Source organism: Thrips palmi, unplaced genomic scaffold, assembly GCF_012932325.1.
Source record: "Thrips palmi isolate BJ-2018 unplaced genomic scaffold, TpBJ-2018v1 HiC_scaffold_15, whole genome shotgun sequence".
NCBI lineage: Eukaryota > Metazoa > Arthropoda > Insecta > Thysanoptera > Thripidae > Thrips > Thrips palmi.
This window is the reverse complement of record NW_023144624.1, coordinates 7,335,314-7,360,285: the sequence shown is the minus strand read 5'-3', so window position 1 is coordinate 7,360,285 and position 24,972 is coordinate 7,335,314. Positions and strand designations below refer to the sequence as shown.

The following is a 24,972-nucleotide window of genomic DNA, read 5'->3' as shown; positions in this document are numbered from 1 at the left end:
AGCGGGACCGCCCCAGCCCCAGCCCCAGCCGCGGGTGGCGTGGGCATGTGGCCTGCGTTCTGGGTTCTGGGTCGGAATGCTGCCGATCAGAAGGCGCGGCTTGCGTAAGGCCCGTCCCGTCCCCTCACTCGCTGGACTCGTCTTCGGCCCCGCCACTGTCTACAGGGGAACCCCAAACATAACACCCGGCGTGCAGGGGCCGCCCGAGAGCACAGTCTGGCTAACCTAACCCGCGGCCGGCGTGCGACCTGCGGCCGCGCCCCGGTGACCGTGGTTACGGGGCCGGGGTGCATCGCATCCGGGACTGCCTGCCTCGGCCGCCTCGGCCTGCCCGCTCCAAGTTCGCCGAGACGGCCGAGGGGTTTCCGGTCGGCGGGTACACCCGGGCACACCTGCCGAAACGAAGCCTTCCGTCGGCGGCGCGCGCCAGCATGACCCAAATGCTTGATTGCCTCCACTCCACGACGGGGTGCTGCGCGCTGCGCGTGCGGCGGGGTGTCGCGGTGTCATCATTGTGGTCCGGCAGTGTCGCCTGTCGCCTCGCGGTGGCGTGCCCCGGCGTGCCGCGGCGTGCCGGTGCCTCGTCGCGGTTTGGGGCTCGGCTCGTTCGACTTGACGAAATGGAGCAGGCATGCCGGCCGGCGGGCCCTGGGCGGGCAGACGGGCAGACGGACCGGTCGGGTCGCAGTGTCGGCACGTCGGCACGCCAAAGGCAGGCAAAGGCGGCCTTGAGTCGCAGTTAGTGGCTGATTGACAAAACACCGGACCCGAAACCGAAACCCGCGACGCGACCCGCCAGTCGCCCCGTTCACCTTCCCATTCATTCGGCCCAGCCCTGCGAGCCGAGGGTGGCGCCGAGGGTGGCCCCGGGCTGCGTCCGTGCTTTCGTCATTTCGTCTCTCTCGCACTCGGGGCCGTTCCGCGGCGGTGCGAGAGAGACCGCGATGTTCGGAAGCAGCCTGCAGGGCGGCGGGCACGGCGGGCACGGGTGGGCATAATGTGGAGTCTGGTGTCGAAACGGCAGTCGGTGCAGTCGGTTGGGCCATGGCTGGGCTGGCTGCAGCGCGTCCCGCCCCGGCCCGGCCCGCCCGGCTCCTGGTCCTGGTCCTGGTCCTGGCCGCACCCGGCGAGGGCCGCCGGGCGGGGCGCGACGGACGACGCGGTGCTTCGGGACGCTGCTGGAGCCGCTGTTCCGCCCGAAGCAGATCGGCAGGCCGGCCGTGTCGCAAGCAGCAGCAGCGCCGAGCGGCGCGCAGCAGGCGAGCCATGTGCCATCCCGACCGCGTGCCGCGCTGCCGGCGCTAAAGGTTGCCGGCCAGGGCAGCGCCGCAGCGCAGCTAGCAACCTGATTTGCGTACGCGCCACGCGGGCCGCGGCCAACACGCAGCGGCAGCACGCAGCGCGAGTCAATGACTCTGACCGGCAGCCCAGCCCGCCGCGGTTCGCGGCCACCGCCCTCCTGTCCGCCGAACGCGGCGCCGGCCTGCCGACCGGGCTTCGTCGCCCTGTCTCTCTCGCTCTCCTACGGCCCGCCCTAAGAGTGCGAGAGAGACAGAGCGACGAAAGCGCTGTTCGGACCCAGCCTGGCCTTCGCTGCACTGCACTGCGCGGCCGCCATGGCCGGCTGATTGATTCTTCCTGCTCTAGCCGAGCCCAGCCTGGCTCAGCCCGGCTGCCCCCTAGTCTGCACGCTGCGCGCCACGCTGCCGTGCAGGGGCACGGACTGCGCGGACTGCAGGGACTGCAGGGGTGTGGCTGGATTGATTTATGAGGGCACGCACTCACACACTCGCACGCGCACACGGTTCCGCTGCGTGTCGCAAGATCCATCACAGTTCCTGTCCGATCGGCGCTTGCATCAACATCAACGGGGCGACGGGTCGGGGTGGCGGAGCCAAGGCGCAGCCAAGGCGTAGCCGCTTGGACGCAGCGGTCGGATTCTAGTCAAGTACTTCTGGCTTCCAATTAGCGACGCCTTTCCAAACGTTTCGAAACGCCAAGGAACCCCTAGCCGCCGCTTTCCGCTTAGCATCGCGCAAAGACTCGATTCCCGAACCAATGGGGGCTGCCATTTCAGCGCCAGTGGATTCAGTTTTCCCCCTTCCCGCTCATTATAACGCCCGATAATGCTGAGGGGTCACACGGGAACGCCTTCCGTCTCTCTCTCCGCTCTCTCCGGGTGGTTTCCGCTTCGGGCGGAGAGGAAGGCGACTGGGTTTCCTTTTGTTGCCGAACGGAGGTGCCCGTGGTTTGCCTCTGCAGATTTCCGTCCGACCGCTCGAGTGGTCAAGCAGGCGGCTTTCCCGGTGGGTAGTTGGGAGTCTGGGAGTCGGCTAGAGCTCGTAATTTACCAGATTCCGTACGCACGAGTTTCATACACTTTTATTTTCTATGCGGAGAGCAGACTCGCTGGAGCCGCGGGGTATCGCCGCTCCAGGGCAGCCATGTTCGTGGCAGTGCGCCTTGCGCTCCGCCCGGACGGCAGGCAACCCAACGGACGTCCCGGTGGAGCGGCACGGCCTGGGCGCAGGGCGACGCGTCTGACAGTGGAGTGGAGAGGCCGACAGGACCAACAGGACTCGGGGTTCAAACGAAAGACAAACTTAAAGTAAACAGTTTATTTCCACAAAAGCTCTCGCTTCACTACAATTGCATTCTCCTCCATAAACGAAGTTCTCTTTTGGCTCATAAACTCACTCTAGCGTATAAAGAAAGTAGAATCCAGAATAAATTACGTTAGCATCACATGGACAATACAGACAATTAAGTAGAGCACGAACTACGCACTCACACGCACACAGGCTCACACGCACGCACAGTGTCACAGTCACACACGCACACAGGCACAGTCCGCTTCTCTCCCTATAGTTCCTCGGACGCCATGTCCGCCGCCGTCCTCTGCAGCCGCCGGGCAGGACTCGGGCAGGCCGTCCCCCGGGGAGCTCGCTGACGCTCTCCCGGAGGGCGGCGAGTCTCCGGCACCGCTACCGCAGGGCAGCGGACACGGGGGAGTCGGGAAATGTAAATCTAATGGCACCTTGTCAGCTTATCAATACGCAAATCGAGTTTGCTTCGGGTCCGCGTCGCAGGCCGGCCGAGCGGCGGCCGCGCCCTCCGTTCGGCGTGGTGCCGCTTGGCGCCCAAGGCGCGGAGGGCGTCGGGCCGCTGTGCCGGCGACGAGGCGGAGGCAGGGTCCATCTAGGAGCGGCGGGGGCGCTGCGGGCCTGCCCTTGGGCCTGCCGGGCGGGGAAAGGCAGGGCCGAGCCTCCGCGCGCCGATAGATGGCGAGTCAGTCGCAGCCTCGCAGCGGCCGCTCAATAGGGAACTGCGAACACAAGGTGGTCGTGTGAGTAATTGGCGGAGCCAGACAGGGACAGGTCGCATTTGCAGTGAATCTCTTTGGCTCGACCGCCAACGCAGCGACGCGGCGACGCGGCCGAGCTGGGCGGGCGGCACTACTTACTGTACTGGCCGGGCTGGTTGATGGCGTAGTAGTATCTCTGGGGGTAGCCGACTGGGGGGCGGGGCGGCTTGGGGTAAGCGGGGTAGGCGGGTGCGGGGGCGGGCGCGGGAACAGGGTAGCCACCAGGACTGCTGCCGCCGTTGCCGCCGTTGCCGCCGTTGCCTCCGTTGCCGCCGTCACCGCCGTTGCCGCCGTCACCACCGTTGCCGCCGTTGCCGCCTTCACCACCGTCACCGCCGTCACCACCGTCGCCGCCGTCGCCGCCGTCGGTGCCCTCCTCAGTGGGTGGCGCCGGGGTGGCCGACGAGGACACGGCGTACCCGCAGTCTACGTTTGCGGGCCAGTCGCACACTCCGAGCTCCTGTGGAGAAAAAAGTCATTTCATTGTAAAGTTTCAGTAAATAGGACCGTCTGGGTCTGCGTCTGACGGTGGCTATCAAACTCCCATAAAGCTGCGCAAAGGATGAGTGCTTACAGTGTTGTAGTCAAGGCCGCCAGCACACTGGAACTCGTAGGGCTTGCCGTTGGCGCAGACGTAGAAGGTGCCGCACTTCTTGGGGTCCCTGTACGAGCCGACGCATCCTTCAGGCTCGCCAGGGGTGGGGGTAGGGGTGCCGGTCGGGGGCTCTGTGGGCAGCGTGGGGGGCAGGGGGCTGGGGTAGGGGGTGGCTGTCGAAGAGAGCGAAGCACAATCAGTCACAGTCAGCGGCGGTCCGCGGCGGACCACGGCGATGACCGAGCGGAATGTAGTCGTTGGCGGACTCGGCGGTCCCGGTACTCACGGGCGGGGCCGGGCCTGTCGCCGCAGTTGACGTTCTGGGGGAAGTCGCAGTAGGCCTGTGGCTTGGCGTCGGGGTTGAAGAGCAGCTCGCCGGGGCACTCCTGCTCCACCGCGTCGCCGTCCCAGCAGTTGATGAACTTGTTGCAGGCGTTGGGGCTGGGGAACTGGCCGCGCTCCGCCTTGCAGTACTTGGCCAGGGGGTTCTCGGGCTTCTCGGGGACCGGCAGGGGCTCGGGCAGAGGCTGCGGCTGCTGGGGGGGCTCCGGGCCGTCGGGGATGTTGGTTGGGGGGCGCTGAGGTAGAGAGACCGTGTGGTGAATACTCCCGCGTCAACAACAAGTTTACTTCAAATTGAATGGTTTTGGTTTTCCAGCTCGTACCTGAGGGTAGCCACCTGACGGCGGCGGCGGCTTGTTCTGCTCCTCCGAGGGGATCTCCGGCTCCACGGGGATGATGATGGGGCCGGGGTTGCTGGGCTGGCCGGGGTAGCCCTGGTACGTGGTGGGGAAGACGCGGTCGGCGGGCACCTGGATCCACACCGTCGGCACGGACTTGACCACGTTGCTGGTCAGGAAGCTGTTGGCGTGCACGCCGCGCTGGTGCTGGTAGACAGGCTGCAGCAGCGTGAACTGCTGCCGGCTGGAGCGGCTGTCGTCACCCGACACGCCTGTAACACAATAGGACGCATGAGCAGGCTGCAGGCTGAGGCTGAGGCGAGGAGCTGCAGCACGGCGACGGCCCTGCAGCACCGCCACGCCACCACCTGCCATATTACGAGCAGACCGACGCGGAGAGTCGCTCTCGTCGTCTCTCTCGCACCCGTAGGGGACGCCCTATGAGTGCGAGAGAGAGAGAGACGGAGCGTCGAACACGACTCTCGGAATGGGTCTGCTGCAGACGGCGAGGGCGGGCGTGTCTGGCGTGGCCGGCACTCGATTGTGGCGGCGCGGCGCGCTCCAAGAAGTGCATCGCCGCCAGGACGGCCGCAAAGCCGCCCGAGGCCGGCGATGGCGGCGTTCGGCGGCTCGCGGCGCCGCTTTGGGGGATTAGCACGTTTTGTTTCTCGCGCTCAGCGAGCGGACAAAGTGACGGCCCTCGCTCTTCATTCCTTTCTTCCCTGCTCTCCTCTTTTTTTGCGCTGTCTAATACGAAGATTGATACAACGTTTATTAGAGTGCCTTTCCCCCCTTTTTTTGGTTTTATTACACGGGCGACGTGCGCGTCTAATTTCTAGACGTGTAGAAGGTCGTGAAGTGCATGAAAGAATTGCGGAGCGCGCGCCGAGATGAGGGCTGTCGGCGTCACTGCGTGGTCACTGCCGAGTCGAAGCAGCGCAGCAGCCGAACGGAGCCGGTGTGCCGACCGGGGCACGGTCGCCGCGTTCAGGCCGCTCGGGCGGACGTTATTCGCACGACAAATTCCTCCCGGCACGTGAAGCGCTGATAATTTAGCGTCCCTTCCACGTACTCCATATAATACCCGCCGCTCGTGGGGAGCGTGGCGGAGTGGCGGCGTGGCGGGGCGCGGGGCACGGCGTCGGCCGCCATTTGTCTAGTCACACCGAGCCCGGCCGAGCCCTGCTGCTTGCGAACCGAACTGCACAGCCGGACGTGGACCTAAGCAGCTTGTCCACGACGCCAGGGGGTAGGAGAGAAGCCTCCTGTTTATTTTTTATCGGTTTGCGTAACGTTTGCGGCGGATGGAGCGTTAACCGCGCAAGTGCGTTTGGTTCGAAGACGAAGGCAAAACAGACGGGTGGAGTGACGCAAGGGGGACGGCTGCTGCACTGCTGCACTGCTGCTACTCGATACTTTCCCCGTGAGTGAGGTGCCCTGCTGGTCATCAAGGGCCTCGGACGACAACTCATGACAGTGTGTGAGTGTGAGTGTGTGTGTGTGTGTCACTGCAGCACAGGCGAGAAGAGTGGCATCACTTCTCGAGCTCGCCTGCCTCGTCCCGGACTCGGGGGGCCGTCGTAAAGGCCTCGTTTGCAAAAAGACGACACAAAAAAAAAGATCGAAGGAAAGAAACAGGTTGCTTCTTGACTCTGTGGCCATCTCTGGATGGATTAAGCAGGGACAGTTTCCGTAACGGTTTGGCAACCGACTGGGCCCCCCTGTGACGACGTATACGCCGCTAGGGAGAGGCGCGAGGCGTGGCGGGGCCTGGCGGGGCGGGGTCGGGGCCGGCCAGCCGCGATTTCGCCAAAATGTAACGGAACGGCGTGTCCAGCCGTCCAGTCCAGACGACACACGACACTGGAGGCTGACGGTCGCTGGCTGCCCGGCCCACTGGTCCACTGGGCCACTGGAATTCGGCTTGACACATTTCCCTCCAAACGCCTCGCGCTCGCGCCTCTGTCGTCGCCCGGCCGCGCATTCCGAGCCCACAATGAAACTACAGCGGCTGGCCGGTTAAGCCGTCGTTACTTCTGGAAAGCAAATTAAACGCCAAATTAAGCTCGTGACCGACCAGCCCAGCCGAGCCAGCCCAGCCCAGCCAGCATGCTCTGCAGAGCGTAGGCCACTTAACGCTTTCCAGGAAGCCGCGCGCCATTAACGGCGGCATGCTGCAATTAATGCAGACGACACTGCGGCTACACTGTGGGCGCAATAGTCTTCATTAGCAGTGTTGCGGAGGACAGCGTGCAGCGTGCGTCCCGGGCCCGGCCGCCCCGGGCCCGGCACTGCGACGCAATCGGGGAGGACGACGACGGCGAGGCCGAAACACATCCACGGCGACGGCCGGCCGCCGGGGGCCACAAATCACACCTGCTACCTGAGCAGGCGGCAGCGCCGCACGGCCACGCCTCGATTCGGCGCCCGCGAGGTAGGCAGCCGCACGCAGCGCGCTGGAGACTTGAACGCCGGAGGAACCGAGAGAGCCGCCTCCGCCGCCACACCCACCGCGCGTCCCGTGTCTCCGCGCTGCCGTCGCCGTCGTCCCCTTCCCGTGACGTCACGCGACCGGTCCCAGAGGCCCGAGAGCCCCGAGAGGCGACATTCCTGGAAAAAAGCGGCTGCAATTCTTCTCCTGCCCACGCCGCCGCCACCACGCCGGAGAGGGACACGCCGGAGACACGCGGCCGCAGACGCACGCGGCCACGCTGCCGCGCTGCCACACTGCACTCGGAGAGGCGACGGCGGCGCCGAAATGAAGCCGCCATGTCGATCGCAGCGGATACGCCGCGCTGCACCGGCACACTGCGAGGAGGGGAGCGTCCGCGACGTCGCCGATAAATAACCGGCCGATATGACTGGCGTGTACCTAATGCATTTATTTCGCTACAATACTATGTGCCGTCCCGCCTTGGCCGGCGTCCAGGCCGCGTCCTGGTCGTCCGGACCGTCCGCACGCCAGGCACACGCTGTAATGAACCCATATCTCAGGGAAAGAGTGTGCGGGTCCCATCCGCAGCCACGTCGCCGTCGTCCCCGTCGTCCACGTCCGCCGCGCCGCCGGAAAGGCAGGCGGCCAGCAACAATGGAGCGCCGCGTCGAGCCATCACGCCGAGGAACGCGAACAAGTTTGCATGCTACGTGCGCGCCGCGCGTCTGCCAGGATCTTGATACGGCGCGCGCAATCACATGCCGTTCACGCGCTCGGCGGTCTTGGCGGCGGCGGGGAACTGGGGCTGCCAGGCAAGGCGGGGGGAGCGCCTGGCGGGCAGGCCGACCCGCCGAGCGCAGCAGTGTGGCGGCATTGCCTACCCGTCGGGCGGCTGGAGCGCCTGGCGGGCAGGCCGACCCGCCGAACACCCCCGTCGTGCAGCACGGCCTACGCCGCCGGCCGCAGGCGTTCGCACCGGGATCCAGTCGGGACGCGGCCAGAACGAACTGCCCGAGTGACTGCAGCAGGAACGCGGCGTGCCAAATGCTCAGAAACAACAACAAGTACGCCGTGAATCTCGCGGGGAACTCATTACATTCACTTAGATCAGTTTGGCGGCGCGCGGTGCGGGGTCGGCCTGGGTGTGGTCTGGCCGGCCGCGCCGCCATGCTGGTCACGGCGCTGCCCGGCCCGGCGCGGCCCCTCCCCGCTGCGTCGGCTGTCTGCCTCCAGGCCTGCCTTGGCCTGCCTCCGGAGCGGCCCGAAATTCATTATCGTGAGGGGGAATCTGAGACGATCCTGGAGCCGGCCGCCCCCACGACCACCGCGTCGACGGGCGTGCGCGGAACGAAGACGCCGCCATTCGTCAAACGACGACAAGCGTCAGCCAGCGTCAGCCACTCATCGGCCGCTTTGGCGATCTGCTTCTAGTTTGGCGCGACGCACCGCCAGCCGTGCGATCGATCATGGAGACTGCTTTTCGGCCGCGAGCCCCGAGCTTTGCAGTGCTTCGCAGAGCCTCGGCGACTTGAAAGAAGTCCGCGAAGCAACGAAACGAAGGCCGGTTCGCGGCGGTGGCGGCGGCGGCGGGACCGGACGTGTTCCAAGTGCCTCGTCAGACAAATAGTCGTGCCGGTCGCGGTAAATCCTCGGAAACTTGCTCCAAGTATACGAAGTACGTGTTCGCGGCCAAACAATCGAGCCGCCGAGGCTGAGACACGGCGCACAAGATACGTTTTCGCCTTTTTCCTGCCCGTGTCTCTGTGTACCCCCGTCCGTTCGAGTCCGGGGCCTTGCCTATCATGGCGCATTGACACCACACCCTTACTACGCACAGCCGGACAGCCGGGCAGGCAGGCAGGCAGGCATTCCCCGCGATCGAACAGTGAGGAATGAACACGCACTGGCGGGCGTGCTCGCGGAGTGGACGGAGTGGACGGGGCAGCGCGGCGCGCCGAACACACTTCGGCCCTCACGCAAAAGGAGCGGCAGATAAAGCATAAGCCGAGGCAGGTCGAGGGAAGCCCGGCAGAGGCAGGCGGAGCCGAGCCGTGTCCGTTCAAACAAAATAAACCGCGGTGCATCCAGGGGCCCCGCGCCGCCCCGCCCCGCGTCCCGGCCGGCCAGGGCCTTGGCCAGGGCCGCCTAGGGACCGTATTCATCATGCCGACCAGCTTCGCCTTCCCAGCGAGCCGCGCGCAGTCCGTGCACCAACGCAAAAGAGTACAAATCGTATTCTTTCAGAGTCGTCCCTCACTTTTGGCTGCGCCCGCCGCCGTGCCGCCGCGCCGGGCGCGGGCCGCGGTTGGCAGTCGGCTAGGCGACTCATATGAGATGTTGGACACGGCCTAATGTGGATGTTAATACGCGAGGCGCGGCGCGGCACGGCGTCGTGTTGACAAGCCGAGTAAGAGGACACCGTGTCTAGCAGACGTCACGGGGCAAGCGGCGCGCTCTGGCGGCGCACACTGGCGGCGACTTCGCGCACCGCAAGAATGTAAGAATGCGTCCGCTTGACAGCGAGCCCGCCAGTCGGCGGTGATGCGGTGCGGAGTGCACACATCCAGACAGTGTAATAGAGAGATAGAGAGCAGCCTGCGGCGGGGCGGCCGGGCCGGCTAGGCGCGGCGGCACCACGCCCCCGGTTGGCCAACTGGTACGTGACCGATGACTCAAACACGAATCATTGAATATTTTAATATTTCGCGTAGGAGACTTCGGGATCGTTGGCCCAGAGGGCGCCTCATGATAATTCTCAGGCGACGCGGCGGTCGTTTGGCCGTAGCGGGCCGGGCGGGCCGTGGTGGGCCAATGGTGGGTCCGCCCACGGTGCCGAACTAGCACACTGCCGAGTCGAGCGGGAATGGGCTTTGAGGTCTGATTTGTTGGCAGCAGCAAGCAACCGAAAAGTTACAGAAGGATCCAGGAGTCGGGTTGGAGTGGAGAGGATTGCCCAGCCGCCGAAACCGAGAACAACCCCTTGAGAAAAAGTCGTGTTGGAGTACGGCGTGCTGCGTTGTAGGGAACGCGAACCAAGGGAAGGCCCGTGCCGTTCACCCTGCTTGGTGCCTGCCGCACCCAGCCGCCCCGCCAGGGCTGCCAGCCAGGCTGCCAGCTTGGCTGCCGGCAGCCAGCACGCGCATCAAGGCGCCGCGGCCGTGTAGTTTGCCTCCACGCCGTTCCATCTCAATCGCTAATCTGTCGTAGGGAATCAGACACTACTCGTGCTGCCCCGCGGCGGCCCCGCCAGAAGCTCCGGACTGACACTCGTCGATTCTATCGACGACTCACCGGGACTAGAGTCCAGGACGACCCTCTCCGATGCGGCGCCAATTAAAACCGCGTTCCAGCGAGCGGGCCGATTACTGGCCGCAGTTTCGCCACTCTTCCTCTCTCTCGCACTCGTGGGGACGCCCTACAGAGAGAGAGGCAGAGCGACGGAACGCCTTGCGCGGAACCGCTCGGCAGCGGCGTGGAGAGGAAGGCGGCGGCCAGGGCGGCGGCTGTCGGCCCAAGGATTACACGGAGGCGACAGCCAGCACTGCAGCACGCCCTCGCATCCTCGTAGCCCGGCGTGGTGATCGGCAGCACCGCGATGAAGCCGTCGCGCCGAAACGCCCGAAATGCGCTCCGCCCGCTTCGCCCCCGCCGAAAAAAAGCGAGACGGGCTGCAAGAATGCGGTCCGGGCGGCGCGGCGGCCGCCTGCGTGCGTCACGGGGCATGTTTGCTTTTGTTACTTGTTGTTGTTTTTGGGGGGCGGGCCGGGCCGCTATGCAGGGATGCATCGCGAATCTGGCCCAGCTGCATGGCCTCGACCGCGAAAACGGGCCGCCCACCCCACCCCGCCCCGCCCCGCCCGCCTCACTTGGCACGCCGCCGACGAACATTTGGCTCCAGCCAGTGCGACCAAAACGGGGACCCGGGCAACAAAGGAATCGGCGCACTGGACCAGCGCGGAGAAAGGACTCGCAAAAAGAAGGGAAATAAAAATGACTGCGAGCGAAGGGACCTGTCGATTTTCGCAGGTCCCCTTTTTGCTCACTTTGTTGTTACAACCCGGGGAGCAGGTGCCGTTCCCAGAAAATTGCTGTAAAGGCTTTATCCGCACCTGACCAGCAGTCTCGATCGAGACACGTGCAAACGTGCGAAATCTCCGCGAGCCACGCGCGGAGGCCAGGCGGGGCAGGATTCGTAGAAAGGTGTCGCGATTTACAGGAAGTGGAGCACGAACCGGAAAAAACACGCACCCAAATATCTGGTTTGTGTGGCCCAGCGAAAGCAGTGCTGTCCTCTTCCATTTTTTTTTGCTGCCTTGTCGCGCCAATTTTGTTGTTGTTTTTGTTGACGGTTTATGGCATCTTTCGGCCCCGGGTCCTCGGCCCGACGGCGTCCATGAGCCTCCCGACGACCTCCTGCCGACTGATTCCGAACAGTGTGCGCCACTCTGTCTCTCTCGCACTCGTGGGGCGGCACCGCGGGGACGCGAGAGAGAGAGACAGCGCGACCAAGCTCTAATCACGCCCCGCGGCCGTCCTCGTCATCGGCCTGCATCGCCGAAACGGCCGAAACGACGCCGCTTTTCGTCACCGCCAAATTGCACACTGCATGGCCAAAAGGCGGTGGGGTCAGCGGCCTCGGCCAAGTGGAGCACGTGCTGCGAGTGGGGAGGCTGGCTGGCTGACCCGCTTCCCCGCTGTATTATTGCCGCTGGTGGGCGGGAAGTTGGAATGGCAATGGCGGACTCTGCCAAACCGATCTGGAGCACTCAGTGCGCTTCGTCCGCTTCGTCCTGCCGCGCGCGCCGCGCCGATTAACGCGTGTCTAAGTGGACCGATATACAGTCGCGCAAAGCAAACGCGAGGGCCGCGGGGAGGAGCGGCCTGGCGGCCTGGCGGGGGCACGTCTGGCTTTTACAACCCTGCCGGCGAGGTGTTTTAGGGAAGGTGTCCGTGGGAGGGGAGACGGGGACGCCACTACCGCGAAGCCGACGACGCGACGCGGCCGGACGGGACCGGTGCAGCGGATCGCCTGTGTTTGCAGAGACGGGGCGACAACCCGGGAATCGCGCCCGCCGCTAGACCTCGCCGATGTGTGCCGCCATAAAGGCGACCGTATAAAGAAATTTTACTGCTGATAGATGGTGTCAAAATAAAATAAAGTGATAAAGGAGCACTTGACGGGGAGCGCGTAAAACAAACGCCCGGAATATTGAGTTACCAAAGCAGAGGTGTCGCCCTTCCTCCCCCGATGCGACGGTCCGTTAGGGCGACGGAATAAAGAGAACGCCGTTGTGGCGCGCTGCCGCCTCGGAGAACGTCCGGGCATCTTGCAGAGGCCGTTCAACCTGCCTGCATATTATTTCTCATTGTCAGCGAAATTCCGACGAGTCCCGCCCGAGTGGGGAGCCTTAATCTCGACGGGCTGCAAAACAGTGGTCATTCCTTACCCGCCCCATAACTGATACGACCGGCACACGCACACGCACACATTCGCCCAAACCAGCTCGACGTTCACTAGCAACGCCGACACGCTTGAGAAAGGCCATGAATTTGGAGAGGTGCGTTCCGTTAAGACACAGCGCCTTGTTCGGGCCGGTTGGTCCGGCCGGCCGGCCGTCCCTGCCGCTGAGTGACAGGGCACACGACGTGCTGCCGCAGCAGCCCGCGTTTGGATTTTTATATTTTGGCGCCGTGGCGCGTTCCGTTAGCGTGTCGTGGGCGGCGTGTCGCATGCGAACCCCGCGCCGAGGTCGTCGAGGTTGTCGTCCGCGAGCAGCGCGAGCAGCGCGGCCCGATCCTAATTGAGCCGGCAGACGAAGCCTGGTCGCGATCGCCGCAACAGGTTTTATCGAGCGTCGTGACGCCCAAATTAGAGCGACGCCCGGTGCCGCCAATGGCCTCGCCTCGCCCGGCCTCGCCCTCGGCGGCAGCGTGTCCAAGGCCCGGCCAAGGCCCGGCCAAGGACTGGCCCACCGTGTGCGAGACGCTCTGCCGACAGGGACGCGAGCCTCCGCCTGGCGAACCCTTCCCGCTGGGCTGACGGGCCGGCCGAGTGACGCGGACGCAGCAACAATTTCTCATCATTATGGAGGGTGTCCACCCGGCTCGGGGCTCGGCCGGTCACCGCGCCTTTACACAATAAATTCGGCCTCCCGGACACGGGGCACCGTGTCGGGGCACGGCGGCCAAGGGGCTCGAGGCTCCACGGAAAGGCAAGGGAAGCTGCCGGCCACCGCGCCCCACCCAGATACGCGGCAGAGTCATTGAACTCGGTCGACTTCGCTGACCACCGCGCGGGGACCTCTCCGGGGACCTCTCTGGGGACGGACCCCGGGGGACTGGGCTCTGGGGACGCCGTGCCGCGGAGAGGGTCACCGAGGGAATGCGAAAACACGCCGAGGCGAGCCAATCCGCACTCGTGCCAATCTATCGCCAGATCTCCAATTGCCACCCTCGGCGCGCGGACCGCCGCTTGGCCGCACGCAGCACACGCACGTCCAGCGCGTGCATCTCTCCCGAAAGTAAATACACACGCCGAAATGGCATTAAGCTCGGACGTGCGGCCCAGCCCGGGGCGGACGGCGTATCGGCGGGCGGTGCAGCAGAGCCAAGGCAGAGCCGAGGCAGAGCCGCATACAGATGCACGAGGCGTCGGGTGCATTTCGCACGACCCGCGTCCCGGACGGACGGACGGAGAAAAAAAATGGACGCGGCGGAATGGTGCATAATAAATAACGCGATCAATCTTGTCAGTTTTTCCTCTGGGCGAAAAGTAAACACGAGAGCGCGTCGCAGGTTATCAACTCATTCCGGTGCAAATGACGAATGCATGTAGCGCTATCGGCCCCGGCGACAGCCGTCCGGCGCGAATAATTATTCGCCGGGGATTGAATCAAGATCGCGGGGCAGCGGCCAGTGCAGGCGCCGCGGGGGACCGCCCAGGGAACCGCCAAGGGAACCGCCCCGCACAGCCCTCGCAGCTCTAGACATCGCTAGACAGCGCGACTGGGGCTCGGCTGCTTCACAGCGCAGAGCTGCAGACGGAGCGAAATCCAGAGTTCACGCGACATGATGCGGGGGCTCGTCGCGGAGAGCATGATCCCGAACACACGATTGGCGGATAGGTCCTACTTGACCACGTAGGCGTCGACGGCCACCCCGGCACGGCGCTCGGTACTCACCCTGGTACGGCCTCTTGGATATCCTCACGACCTTCTTCTCGGCGCTCACGCTGGCGATGACTAGCGCGGCCACGACGGCCGCGACCCACGTCGTCCTCATGCTGGCGGTGGTCTTCCGGCTGCTTCTTGAACCTCAACCCCCTCGACTCGAAGGACACACGAGCGCGCACGAGAGGAGCGGACGGCGCGGACTCAGGGACGGGATTAGCCAATGTCACGGCCAACCGCCAAGGTTTTAAGTGTGCAGAAACGGCGGGCCGGCCCGGGCCCCCACTACCCCGGCCCGGCCGTACCCTGGCGGTCATCAGCCCCTGCCCGCCCCTCCGCGCGCCGTGCTGGCCGTGGTGCCGGCCGTGGTGCCGGCCGCGCCGGAGACTCCGGGGCCGCCCCCCGCCCGCCCCCTCCGCCCGGAGCCCCCCGAAGACCCTCGCAGACCCGTCTGGTTCCTGCCTGCACCCCTCCCCTCCCCTTTTTTCGTTCTCATCAACCGGAGCAAGGCGGCCTCCCCGCCCCGCACCCCCTTTCCCCGCCTCCGGCCCCCGGACTTACGACTGTACTTCGTTGTTTCCTTTCCTCTGTCTTCGTGTTCCTTCACCTTCCCGAAGACGCCCGAGTGATTCGCGTACTGTTCGGGACGGCGCGCCGAGCAGGACTCGAATGTCCTTCGGCAGACGCCCCCCCCCCCTCTCCTCTTTTCGAACTCCTTCGCCCTGCACATTCCCTTTGGCTCATCCTCATTCAGCGCACAGCGAAAAAAATCACAAAGAAGTTTTTTGGTGGAAAACGGTACGCCGCACACGTCACCGGAGTATCGCCGGGTCACTCCGCGCCCAACCAAAATATTCACCCCCGCGGCGCGTCGATTGCGCGTATCGCCGAAAGCGCGGCGTGGCGCGGCGTGGCGCGGCGCCACGGAGTGTCCCGCCTAAGTCCCGCCGGACGACCGATAGACGCGGCCGCCACGGCCAGGCCGCGCGGCACCCGGAAAAATGCAAAGCGATAACGGCCGATGGGCTTACAGGCGTTTTCACACACGCACGCAAGCACGCACGCCCACGTCACGGCGTCTCGGCCGAGTCTCGGCATCATGCTCACGGCGCGGCGGTGCGGCGGGCGGACCTCCCGCGAGCGGGTCTTACTCACCGCCGGTATTCGCAGGGAGCCCGGCAGCGCGCCGCGGGGTGTGGTGACTTTTCGTTATTGGCAGGGAATAACGTTTGCGCTTATCGCCGCCATTAAGGGGGTTGAATCATACGCACTGCCCTGGCCACCGCCTGGCCGCCTGGCCCCGGGGCACTCGTTACCAGGCAGCCAGATATCCGCCGGGTCGTTCTCTTTCCATCCCATCTCGCCCTGGGTTCGAGTACCGGCCGGGTTGTGTGGTTTATTCACTCGCCCGCCCGCCGGCCTGCATTCTTCCAGACGATGCACCTGTACCCGGTCGCGAACGCATCCATCCTGGAGCCCCGGCGCGGCGCGGCGCGGCCCCGGCCTGGCCGCGTGTCGGACAAGACAATGCAGACGGGCAACGCGGCGTGGCGCAGACGACACGTACGCAGCACGCACGCCTCCGCAGCGTAATCTCCCCTTTCCGCCCGGAGCCGCGTGGCGCGGACGACCAGGGATTACCCTACGACGTCTTTAGGTCGGGCTGCGCGAAAAATTACACTTTGTCACAGCGCTGGCTGGCGCTGGTGATGATGAATGGTGCTCGGTTGGTAGCCCTGTCGGAGCCCCGTGGTGCGCGCGCTGCTGGGTTGGTACGGTTGGTACCCCCGGTGCCGCTCGGCGCTATTCATCACTCGGACGCGATAATATTATCCCTCTTTACATCCGCGGAACGTCGATGCGAATAATTCTCATAATAAAAGGAGTGTCCCTGATTGGGCGGGACGGCCTTTGATACCGGCCTGGCCATGGCCTGGCCTATGCGACGCCCATTAGACAGACTTTAGTTATTGTTGCTGGGTAACGAACAGGCTGTTGTTATTATTGAGGATGCAATTAAGGAGTGCAATCGGCGGCGCGGCCGCGGCGCCGCGGCGTGGCCGCCTGCGCCCCTTATCACGCTGAATGAATATAAACGTGTTTACACGTCTGGGACTGGCGCAGTAACTCGCGCATTGTCACCCCGTCCGTTCGGGAGTCCGGACAGCCGAAGCGAAGCAAAGCGAAGCAAAGCCAGACCAAATAAATTCCTGATAAACAACGCGCGCATTTCCAAGCCTCCGAGGAAAGTTTTAGCGGCCGACATAACCTAAAAACAAGTCGCCGCGTGCTCCCGTTTCGATCGTCTCTTTCTCTCCTTTCAAGCAGGAAATAAATTCACGGGAGATAAAACGGAAAGAATTTACGTACCGAAACAGTAACACCGGGCTGGAAGGAAGACACATGTTTAATCTGGATGATGGGCTATTTGGCTTGGTAATTTGACTGGAGGGTGATTTGAGAGTCTGACAGGCGGTGGGTGAGAGACTGGGAGACGGAGGGGCCGCTCGGTCCGGCGATCCTTGAAGGCCCGTGACACCCCGGTCGCTGTCTGTGTTCTGCAAACTAATTGCGAGCATCGTGGGTTCCAATTTAATTATTTTTATTTACTTTCGCGTCTTTAGGAAGCCGTGGGTCTGCGCTGTTAGATTGGTCTCGGCAACGCCGTCAGTTCGTTTCCCTGGAATCCCGCACAGAAACACGAATATTTTTCGTGCGCTTAGGTCTGTTTTTTTGCGCCGGTTGGCAGCTCTACATTGCATGCTGACGTCACGTCTGCAAGGGCCGTCCAGGGCCGGCCAGGCCTGCGCCGCTGCGCCGCCCTCTCCGACTGACGGCCGGGCGGACCGACGGACGGCGCGGCCCAAGGACGTGTTATGGACGTGAGACATGAACTGCACTGCAGCCCTATTTGACTTTGTTGTCGTTTTGCGGTGGGGCTGCTGCGTCTGGCCGCCCGGCGGGGGGCTGCCCGCGGTGCCACCTAAATACGACCTCGGAGAGTCCCCCAAGGCCGCGGACATCTCGCGGACATTTTCCCCTTTCCTGTCCAGCACCAAGTTTACGGTCCACTAGTGCGCGAGTCGCATCACTGTCGGCCTTTCCTGGTTCGGAGGAGGAATGCGAGAACATTATTTGGAGCGTCGTGCAAATAACGCCTCGCCTCCTCGCCCTGCGAATAAAGTCGGTCCGGGTGGCCCCTGACCCCTCTCGCCCTCACGGTCCTGACGGTCCTGACGCAAATAAATGAAAAGATGAGCTTTATACGCACACCTCTGGAGCCTCCCCGTCCCCCTCGTTAGCGTGCATGGGTTTGTCCCGTCAAAATTATCGGCCGGGGCCCGCATCAGTTACATACCACTGCATGGCCAGCCTGTCGGGTGCGTCACGCCAGTGCTGCCAACTCAGGCACACTTGTTGCGTTTGGGCCGCCACACTTGCCAACCTAAACCCGTCTGTCAAATGGGTCCCGTGGCTCGTGGCTCTGGCCTATCGTTTCCGATATAAACCAAGGCGGTTCTCGTGAAACGGATAGACGGCGGCTCTGCGGTCGCGGCCTTCTTCGAATCGCGTTCGGCAGGGGGCGCCACGAGCGCAGCGCGTTGCAGCGATGCAGCAGTCTCGGACGCGGCCGGCGGCCCGGCGGGGTGGCCAGCCCCGGCGGGGCAGGCAGGGCAGGCAAGCATTGAAATACATGCAAGTCCCGGAGCAAAACAAAAACGGGCTGATCAGCCAGGCCGAGCCAGGCGCATGCTCAGTGTCCGGACAAGACCAGCGTCTGCGGCCGTGCCTACTCAAATTTCAATAATTGAAAAATAAAGCACGACTGGGAAAAAAGGGGAGTTGTTCATTTCTCCTACCTAAATGTTCGCCTACCTGTCTATTTCGCCTACCTATATTTCGCCTACCTAATAAAAATATTGAATAAAAATATTCAATAAAATATTGCCATTTTTCGCCTACCTATAGTTCGCCTACCTAATAAAAAAATTAAATAAAAATATTCAACAAAAAAACGAAAAAATCGGCGGCAAAAAGTGGCAATACGAAAGTCTCAAGGAGACCCGCCGATCAGCTTCGGTGTTCTTATGGGAACCGGGCCTTCATCCGACGCTCCCTGCCGCGCAATTCGACAGATTAGTGGGTTCGTATTAGGCTGGCCCACCCGAAGTGCGCGCGGTTTCTGTGGTACAGTGAGAGTCCAGATTCAGAGGCCTTACCTCAGAGGGGTCACATTGGGTATTTGAACCCGCGACCCCGAGTGCCGAGTCTAGTCAACTCCTCTACCCTGACCGCTCAGCCACCGAACCAGCTTGTCGGCGGCGATGTCGCAACTCCTCTTGAGCTGCCGTTCGAGAAATCTGGTCCCGAAAAAATGGTACTTTGAGCGGTCTCGAACCCGGGACCTGCTGCTTCCCACATCATGCTCTTAACCACTGAGCCACCGGGACGCCATGGCACCCGCCCTGCCTGCGCTGGTACTCAATCTTCTCTGGATATACCTCCCCAAGCAATTGGTCGCCGAAAAAATTGTGTACACTACCGGTCCCGAACCCGGGACCTGCTGCTTCCCACATCATGCTCTTAACCACTGAGCCACCGGGACGCCATGGCACCCGCCCTGCCTGCGCTGGTACTCAATCTTCTCTGGATATACCTCCCCAAGCAATTGGTCGCCGAAAAAATTGTGTATACTACCGGTCCCGAACCCGGGACCTGTCACTTCCCACAACGTGCTCGTAACCGCTGAGCCACCGGGACGCCATGGCACCCGCCCTGCCTGCGCTGGTACTCAATCTTCTCTGGATATACCTCCCCAAGCAATTGGTCGCCGAAAAAAGTGTGTATACTACCGGTCCCGAACCCGGGACCTGCCGCTTCCCACATCATGCTCTTAACCGCTGACCCACCGGGACGCCATGACACCCGCCTTGCCAGCGCTGGTACTCAATCCTCTCCGAATAAACCTCGTCAAGAAGTCGGTTGCCTCTGCCAAAAAATATGGTTCTGGTACTTGTCTCGAACCCGAGACCTGCCAGTCAGGAACGCAGCACTCTAACCACTGCGCTACTTGGTTGCTACGCACAGCGCTCACCCCATCGCCGAAGTTATTATTTGTCCAGCATCAAGCAAGATGGGTGGCTATTGAAGTTTGGCGCTAGGTTAGTGGCGTGCATAGCAACCTGGTAGCGCCGTGGTTAGAGTGCTGCGTTCCTGACTGGCAGGTCTCGGGTTCAAGGCTAGTGCCATGAGCATATTTTTCGGCAGAGGCAACCGACTTCTTGACGAGGTCTATCCAGAGAGGAATAAGTACCAGCGCTGGCAAGGCGGGTGCCATGGCGTCCCGGTGGCTCAGCGGTTACGAGCACGTTGTGGGAAGTGGCAGGTCCCGGGTTCGGGACCGGTAGTATACACAATTTTTTCGGCGACCAATTGCTTGGGGAGGTATATCCAGAGAAGATTGAGTACCAGCGCAGGCAGGACGGGTGCCATGGCGTCCCGGTGGCTCAGTGGTTAAGAGCATGATGTGGGAAGCAGCAGGTCCCGGGTTCGGGACCGGTAGTATACACAATTTTTTCGGCGACCAATTGCTTGGGGAGGTATATCCAGAGAAGATTGAGTACCAGCGCAGGCAGGGCGGGTGCCATGGCGTCCCGGTGGCTCAGTGGTTAAGAGCATGATGTGGGAAGCAGCAGGTCCCGGGTTCGAGACCGCTCAAAGTACCATTTTTTCGGGACCAGATTTCTCGAACGGCAGCTCAAGAGGAGTTGCGACATCGCCGCCGACAAGCTGGTTCGGTGGCTGAGCGGTCAGGGTAGAGGAGTTGACTAGACTCGGCCTCGGGTCGCGGGTTCAAATACCCAATGTGACCCCTCTGAGGTAAGGCCTCTGAATCTGGACTCTCACTGTACCACAGAAACCGCGCGCACTTCGGGTGGGCCAGCCTAATACGAACCCACTAATCTGTCGAATTGCGCGGCAGGGAGCGTCGGATGAAGGCCCGGTTCCCATAAGAACACCGAAGCTGATCGGCGGGTCTCCTTGAGACTTTCGTATTGCCACTTTTTGCCGCCGATTTTTTCGTTTTTTTGTTGAATATTTTTATTTAATTTTTTTATTAGGTAGGCGAACTATAGGTAGGCGAAAAATGGCAATATTTTATTGAATATTTTTATTAGGTAGGCGAAATATAGGTAGGCGAAATAGACAGGTAGGCGAACATTTAGGTAGGAGAAATGATATAGACTCGAAAAAAGCTATGCAAGCCTAAGGAGCGTGGGAAGGACTCGGAGCAAAAAAAGATATCCTCTGCTAGGAACTTTTATCTGCATTGAAAACGGCATGTGTGGCCTACCGGAGTGGGCACCTTTCTCATAAAGCACGAGGGAATCATACATGACACTATCGGGCAGGACTGCCTTTCCACTAATGGACGCTCTTTTAGCCGACAGATTAGCCGGGCAGCCTCGAGAGGCTCCTGGACTCTGGGCTGCGTCTCTCTCCCACTCCTCGTGAGGCGTCCCTGCGGCGTGTGAGAGAGACAGAATGTGTGTGAGTGGTGTTGGCGAGTGGCGGCGTGGCTCACTGCAATCAGTCCGTCGGCGGCGCTTTAATTCACCCCGCTGCCCTGCCCGTTCGAATCAAGTGCGGGGCCGTCCCGGTGCAAGGCAGAGCCCCGACGGCGCGGCCCCACGGGCGAGGGCCGGGTCAAACTAGCAGCCAAACGAAGATCGAGGGCGGGGAAATTGTCACCGTGTGACTCCGCGGTTCCGAGAAGACCCAGAAGTGGCGCACCGCGTCACCGGCAGGTCCTGGCGGGTCCTGGCGGGGCCGGCCGCGGCCGCGACGACGGAGTCCTTTGCAAATCCGTGTATCGGCGGGGATATCTCTGCCGGGATACGTGCCATACGGGTCAGGCCGCGCCGTCCGCGCCGTCCGCCTGTCGGCCGCAGAATCGGATTAAAATTTGCTGCCCGCCGCCTGGCGGGGAGAGTGGCGTGGCGCGGCGACTCCGGGAGACAAGGCAGGGGGCGCATCGGTAACGGTAAACCCTTTTGGCGAGGCTTGCACGTGTGTGTGCGTGAGTGCGTGCACGGCACCCGGCGTGCCGAATGTAACCCCCGGCGCGGTGCAGCGTTTGCCGCGTTTGCTCTGCCGGCCGGTCATTGAATTATCGTTTCATCTGCCCGGTTTTTCCCCCAACCCATTCACGGCTTGGGTGACAGGGGCACACACACATTACTACCATTGTCGCAGCGGGGGGCTCCTCTCCTACCGCGGCGACAAAGTTGACACCGGTCGACCCGCCGAAACAATTTGCCGGCAAGGGGAAAAAAGCGTGAGTCAACTTCCAACGGCGACTTTACAAAATCAAATGATGACTGTGACGCAGACGCCCTTCGGGCACGGGGAATGGATCTTCGCCATTCCGTTAAAGAAAGGACGGGCTGCCGTTGCCGGGACTCGAACCCGGCGCCCGGACTGCGGCTCTGCCAATCGACTCAGTGTGTCAGCGCCGTGGCCCCGAGCGTGGCCCCGGGCGGCGTGGCCTCGGCCTTGGCACCGTCCGCCGTTGCGATCACAATTTCCGACGGAATTTTGGCGGGCTTCGTATCGGCACCTCGTATCAGCAGCGGTTCCCTACTGCAAGCGAGCGCCACATTCACATTCGCATGGCCGCCGAGCGTGCGCGTGCGGTGCGCGGGTCACTGGCCGTCCCCTAGTTCGCATTCAGATTGGCATTCCGGACGTGGGTGGGAGCAGGGCGCGCACAGCCTGGCACAGCCCGCCGCGGAGTGGTCTAGCAGACCGGCTGGGATTCCAGTATTCCGCCTAAACTCGCCGCCACTCCATCCATCTGCGTCCGCGCCGCTTTTACATTTACCGTACGACAACATCTAGGTGTCTGGGGAGGCGAGGTGCGCGAAAAAAAAAACCCCAGCTTGAATATATTTGGAGCACCGGGACGCCGGACAACGACCACCACGGCATGTAAGTTGGCGCGACGACACGCCGCTTCCCCGCCGACGAAAACACGCAATTCGGCAAGGCGGGGTGACGCACGGACCTCCCCCGCGATATCGCCGCACGCGCGTGTCCGCCGTGTCCGTTGCGTGTCGTTGTTTTGGCCGGGAGTGCTTATCGCTGTTCCGCCGCCTCGTCACTCAAAGCGCAGAATTATTGCTCGCGGCATCTGCCGCGCCGGGCCGTGCCTTGTTGGATATTCGGCTGCGTGACTCACACGGAGGAAGCGGGCGGTATTTCAACGTCGGAATAATGAGGACGTCAAAACGCGAGCGCGAAATCAATTCACTGCTCGTTAGTTTTGACTACTATGGCCCGCCCCGTTGTTAGCGCGGTGGGCCTTCCCCCGGGACGGCAGCCTCAGTGCTGCCACTTCTTCGAGGAGCGCGTTATCGCCCAGCAATGCATCCTCGCCGTGCCGATACCGAGGCCCGTCACGTGCTGCAATCGGGTGCTTCTATTAATTAGCTTCATTACGGGCCGGACGAGTGTCAACGCTCCGGCAGCGCGTCGCCACGCTGGGCCACGTCGGGACGCCGGCCTCCGCCACGGCCCCGCCGCGGCCCGGACACCCCAGGATTTATGGCCGCCCTGCGAACGGCGCTAGGAGCCGCCGAGTAAAATTCGCCATAAGTCAACATCGACACGGCGGTGGCCGAAAAAGCGGCCGAGTTTGCCGGGGTGGGCCTCAGTCCCGGCAGGCCAGGCCGGGCCGAGCCGGGCCGGGCGGCCCGAAAGGGGGCAGCGGCCTGACCCGCCCGGTTCCCTGTTCCCTCGCGGGCTGCTAGATTCAGAACGGACCCCAAATCAAAGAGGAGGCAACAAACAAACAAGCTCAGAAAAAAAAGTAGCAAGAAAGGCGATCACCTAGTTACCAGTCAAGTCATATAGGTGATTGTTAAACGTGCCTGTAAACGTGCACTGTATTTTAGGACTATGACTCATAAAATTGACCTCTGCACACAGTCCAGTGACCTTCGTCGGTGTACATAAAAAGAAAGAAAACAACTAATAAATGTTCTTAAAAATTAAAGGAAATTGAAAATTGAAAATTGATTTGCTGCTGACGTCATTCTTCTTGAGGACAAGAACAAAGTCTTCTGAGTATCAAATTTTTATGGCCAGAGTCATAAAAACCTAGTTTCTTGCGGTGCCCGCTCGACGTAAATAGCAGCGGCGGGGGATCCATGCCGGTAAGCCGGCGTGGGTGTTGGTGGACGCCGGCAGCAACGGCTTGCTATTCGGGTCGGGATTGGGATTGGCACATCTAATGGCGGCAGTGAGACTTCTTCGTTTTGCGGCTGTCTCCTTGCCGCTCCCGTGCGGTGCTGTGGGCCGCTATCTGACGCCTTGCATCGCAGGGAGACGCCTCTGCCCCCCTCCGCTCGCATCGCGGTGACGAGCCAATAACGCGTGAACAGTCCTAGTTTGTAATGAGCGCGGCTTATCTGCATCTGCACCGCGGAAAGGGCTGCAACTCGTATTTCATCTCGACAAGCGTGGATTTTTTTTTCCTGTTATCCATAGAGGGCAAATTGGTTCTGCCGCCTTCCGCCGGGGACGGCGATTCATCACCCGTTTTTCTCGCAGTTTACCCGCCCGCCTCTCGGTTTACTCGCATTATGGTAATTGAAAGCGCAAGTTTGTGATGGACAGCGCGTGGAAAGCTCGCAGGGACGCCTTGGACAGCCCGCTTGAGAGCATTAGTGTTCTGCCGACCCTAATGCGATGCTCCCCCGGCGAGCTCGCGCCCCTGGCGGCCCCTGGCGGCCCCTGGTTACAGGCGTTTCCGGGACCACGGAGCTCGCGGAGCTTCATTTAATCATCGTTTTGTCTTCGTTTGACGGACAGCGCTCGACTCGCGGCGGAGTGAATGAGGAGGTGTTGAGCCCTGAAAGGAGCGGGCAATCTCCTTAATTTGTTTCCATTTTACTCGGAAAGCGGGCCGACACTGTATGCATGTCATCTTTTTTCGGGCCGGTTCTGGGGCGAGGGCGTGCGAATCTGCCACGGCGGGAAACTGACAAGGATGACGTCACCGCGCGAGCTTGATTGGACGCGTTGTTCCTTTCGTTTCAGCTGCACTGCCCATTGATAGGAACGGACACTGCGATGCGAATCTCCGGAACGACGCTGCTGGTCGTTTTGTTCGCCAAAGTATTTTCCCTGGCAGCGTTCCCCTCCACAGTGCCGTGGCAGTGCACAACGAGACAGAGACAGCGACGCAATGATCGCCCGGTATCACGCACAGTGGCACTTGGCTGCCCCAGCACGGCCCCAGCGGGGCATCGGAGAAGGGCTCCGCCAGTAGGTACCTCTCTCGCATCATTGGGGCGTCTCGATCGTGGTCGCGAGAGAGACAGACCTGCTGGCGTTGCCGGGCGTTGCCTACCCAAAGCAAGACAAGCGCGACAGGCGGCGGTTTCGTTCGCTGGAAAGACTTGTCCAGCCGGCAATGTATGGACTGTTTATGCCGCATCAATGCGAGCACGGCTTGCCGTCGGGGACGTGCCGGCGTGGAGGCAGGCGGACGCCGCACCGGCCGGGAGCCTTGACCCTCTTGCGACACGCGTCGGAACCAACGCTCGGTGGCACATTTCGGCGTTTTCAAGCGCTTATCTGAGCCGCTGCAGGTGATGGAAGGGAACGGGTCTTTCTTTTGGAATGCCGGGAAAGGATTCATTTGCAGGACGACTTATTTGGGC

General features: G+C 62.3%; 1 protein-coding gene across 1 annotated transcript; it reads right to left on the bottom strand.

Moving 5' to 3' along the window:
* Positions 1–2,603: 2,603 nt before the first annotated feature.
* Positions 2,604–14,489, bottom strand: LOC117641055 (translation initiation factor IF-2-like). The gene is made up of 6 exons (XM_034378154.1): positions 14,255–14,489; positions 4,625–4,911; positions 4,246–4,537; positions 3,939–4,132; positions 3,464–3,824; positions 2,604–3,325 (listed from the first exon to the last, which is right to left on the bottom strand). Exons 1-6 carry the CDS (start codon positions 14,352–14,354, stop codon positions 3,315–3,317), a joined length of 1,245 nt encoding a protein of 414 aa, XP_034234045.1. The 5' UTR covers positions 14,355–14,489; the 3' UTR covers positions 2,604–3,314.
* Positions 14,490–24,972: the final 10,483 nt, after the last annotated feature.

Bases quoted from the DNA above. Each gene is read 5' to 3' on its own strand.
- LOC117641055 (XM_034378154.1), bottom strand. From the start codon at position 14,354: ATGAGGACGACGTGGGTCGCGGCCGTCGTGGCCGCGCTAGTCATCGCC. The intron at 4,538-4,624 runs GTACGAGCTGGA...TCTCTACCTCAG, and splicing joins CGTCAGGTGGCTACCCTCAG to CGCCCCCCAACCAACATCCC. The intron at 4,133-4,245 runs GTGAGTACCGGG...TCTCTTCGACAG, and splicing joins CGACAGGCCCGGCCCCGCCC to CCACCCCCTACCCCAGCCCC.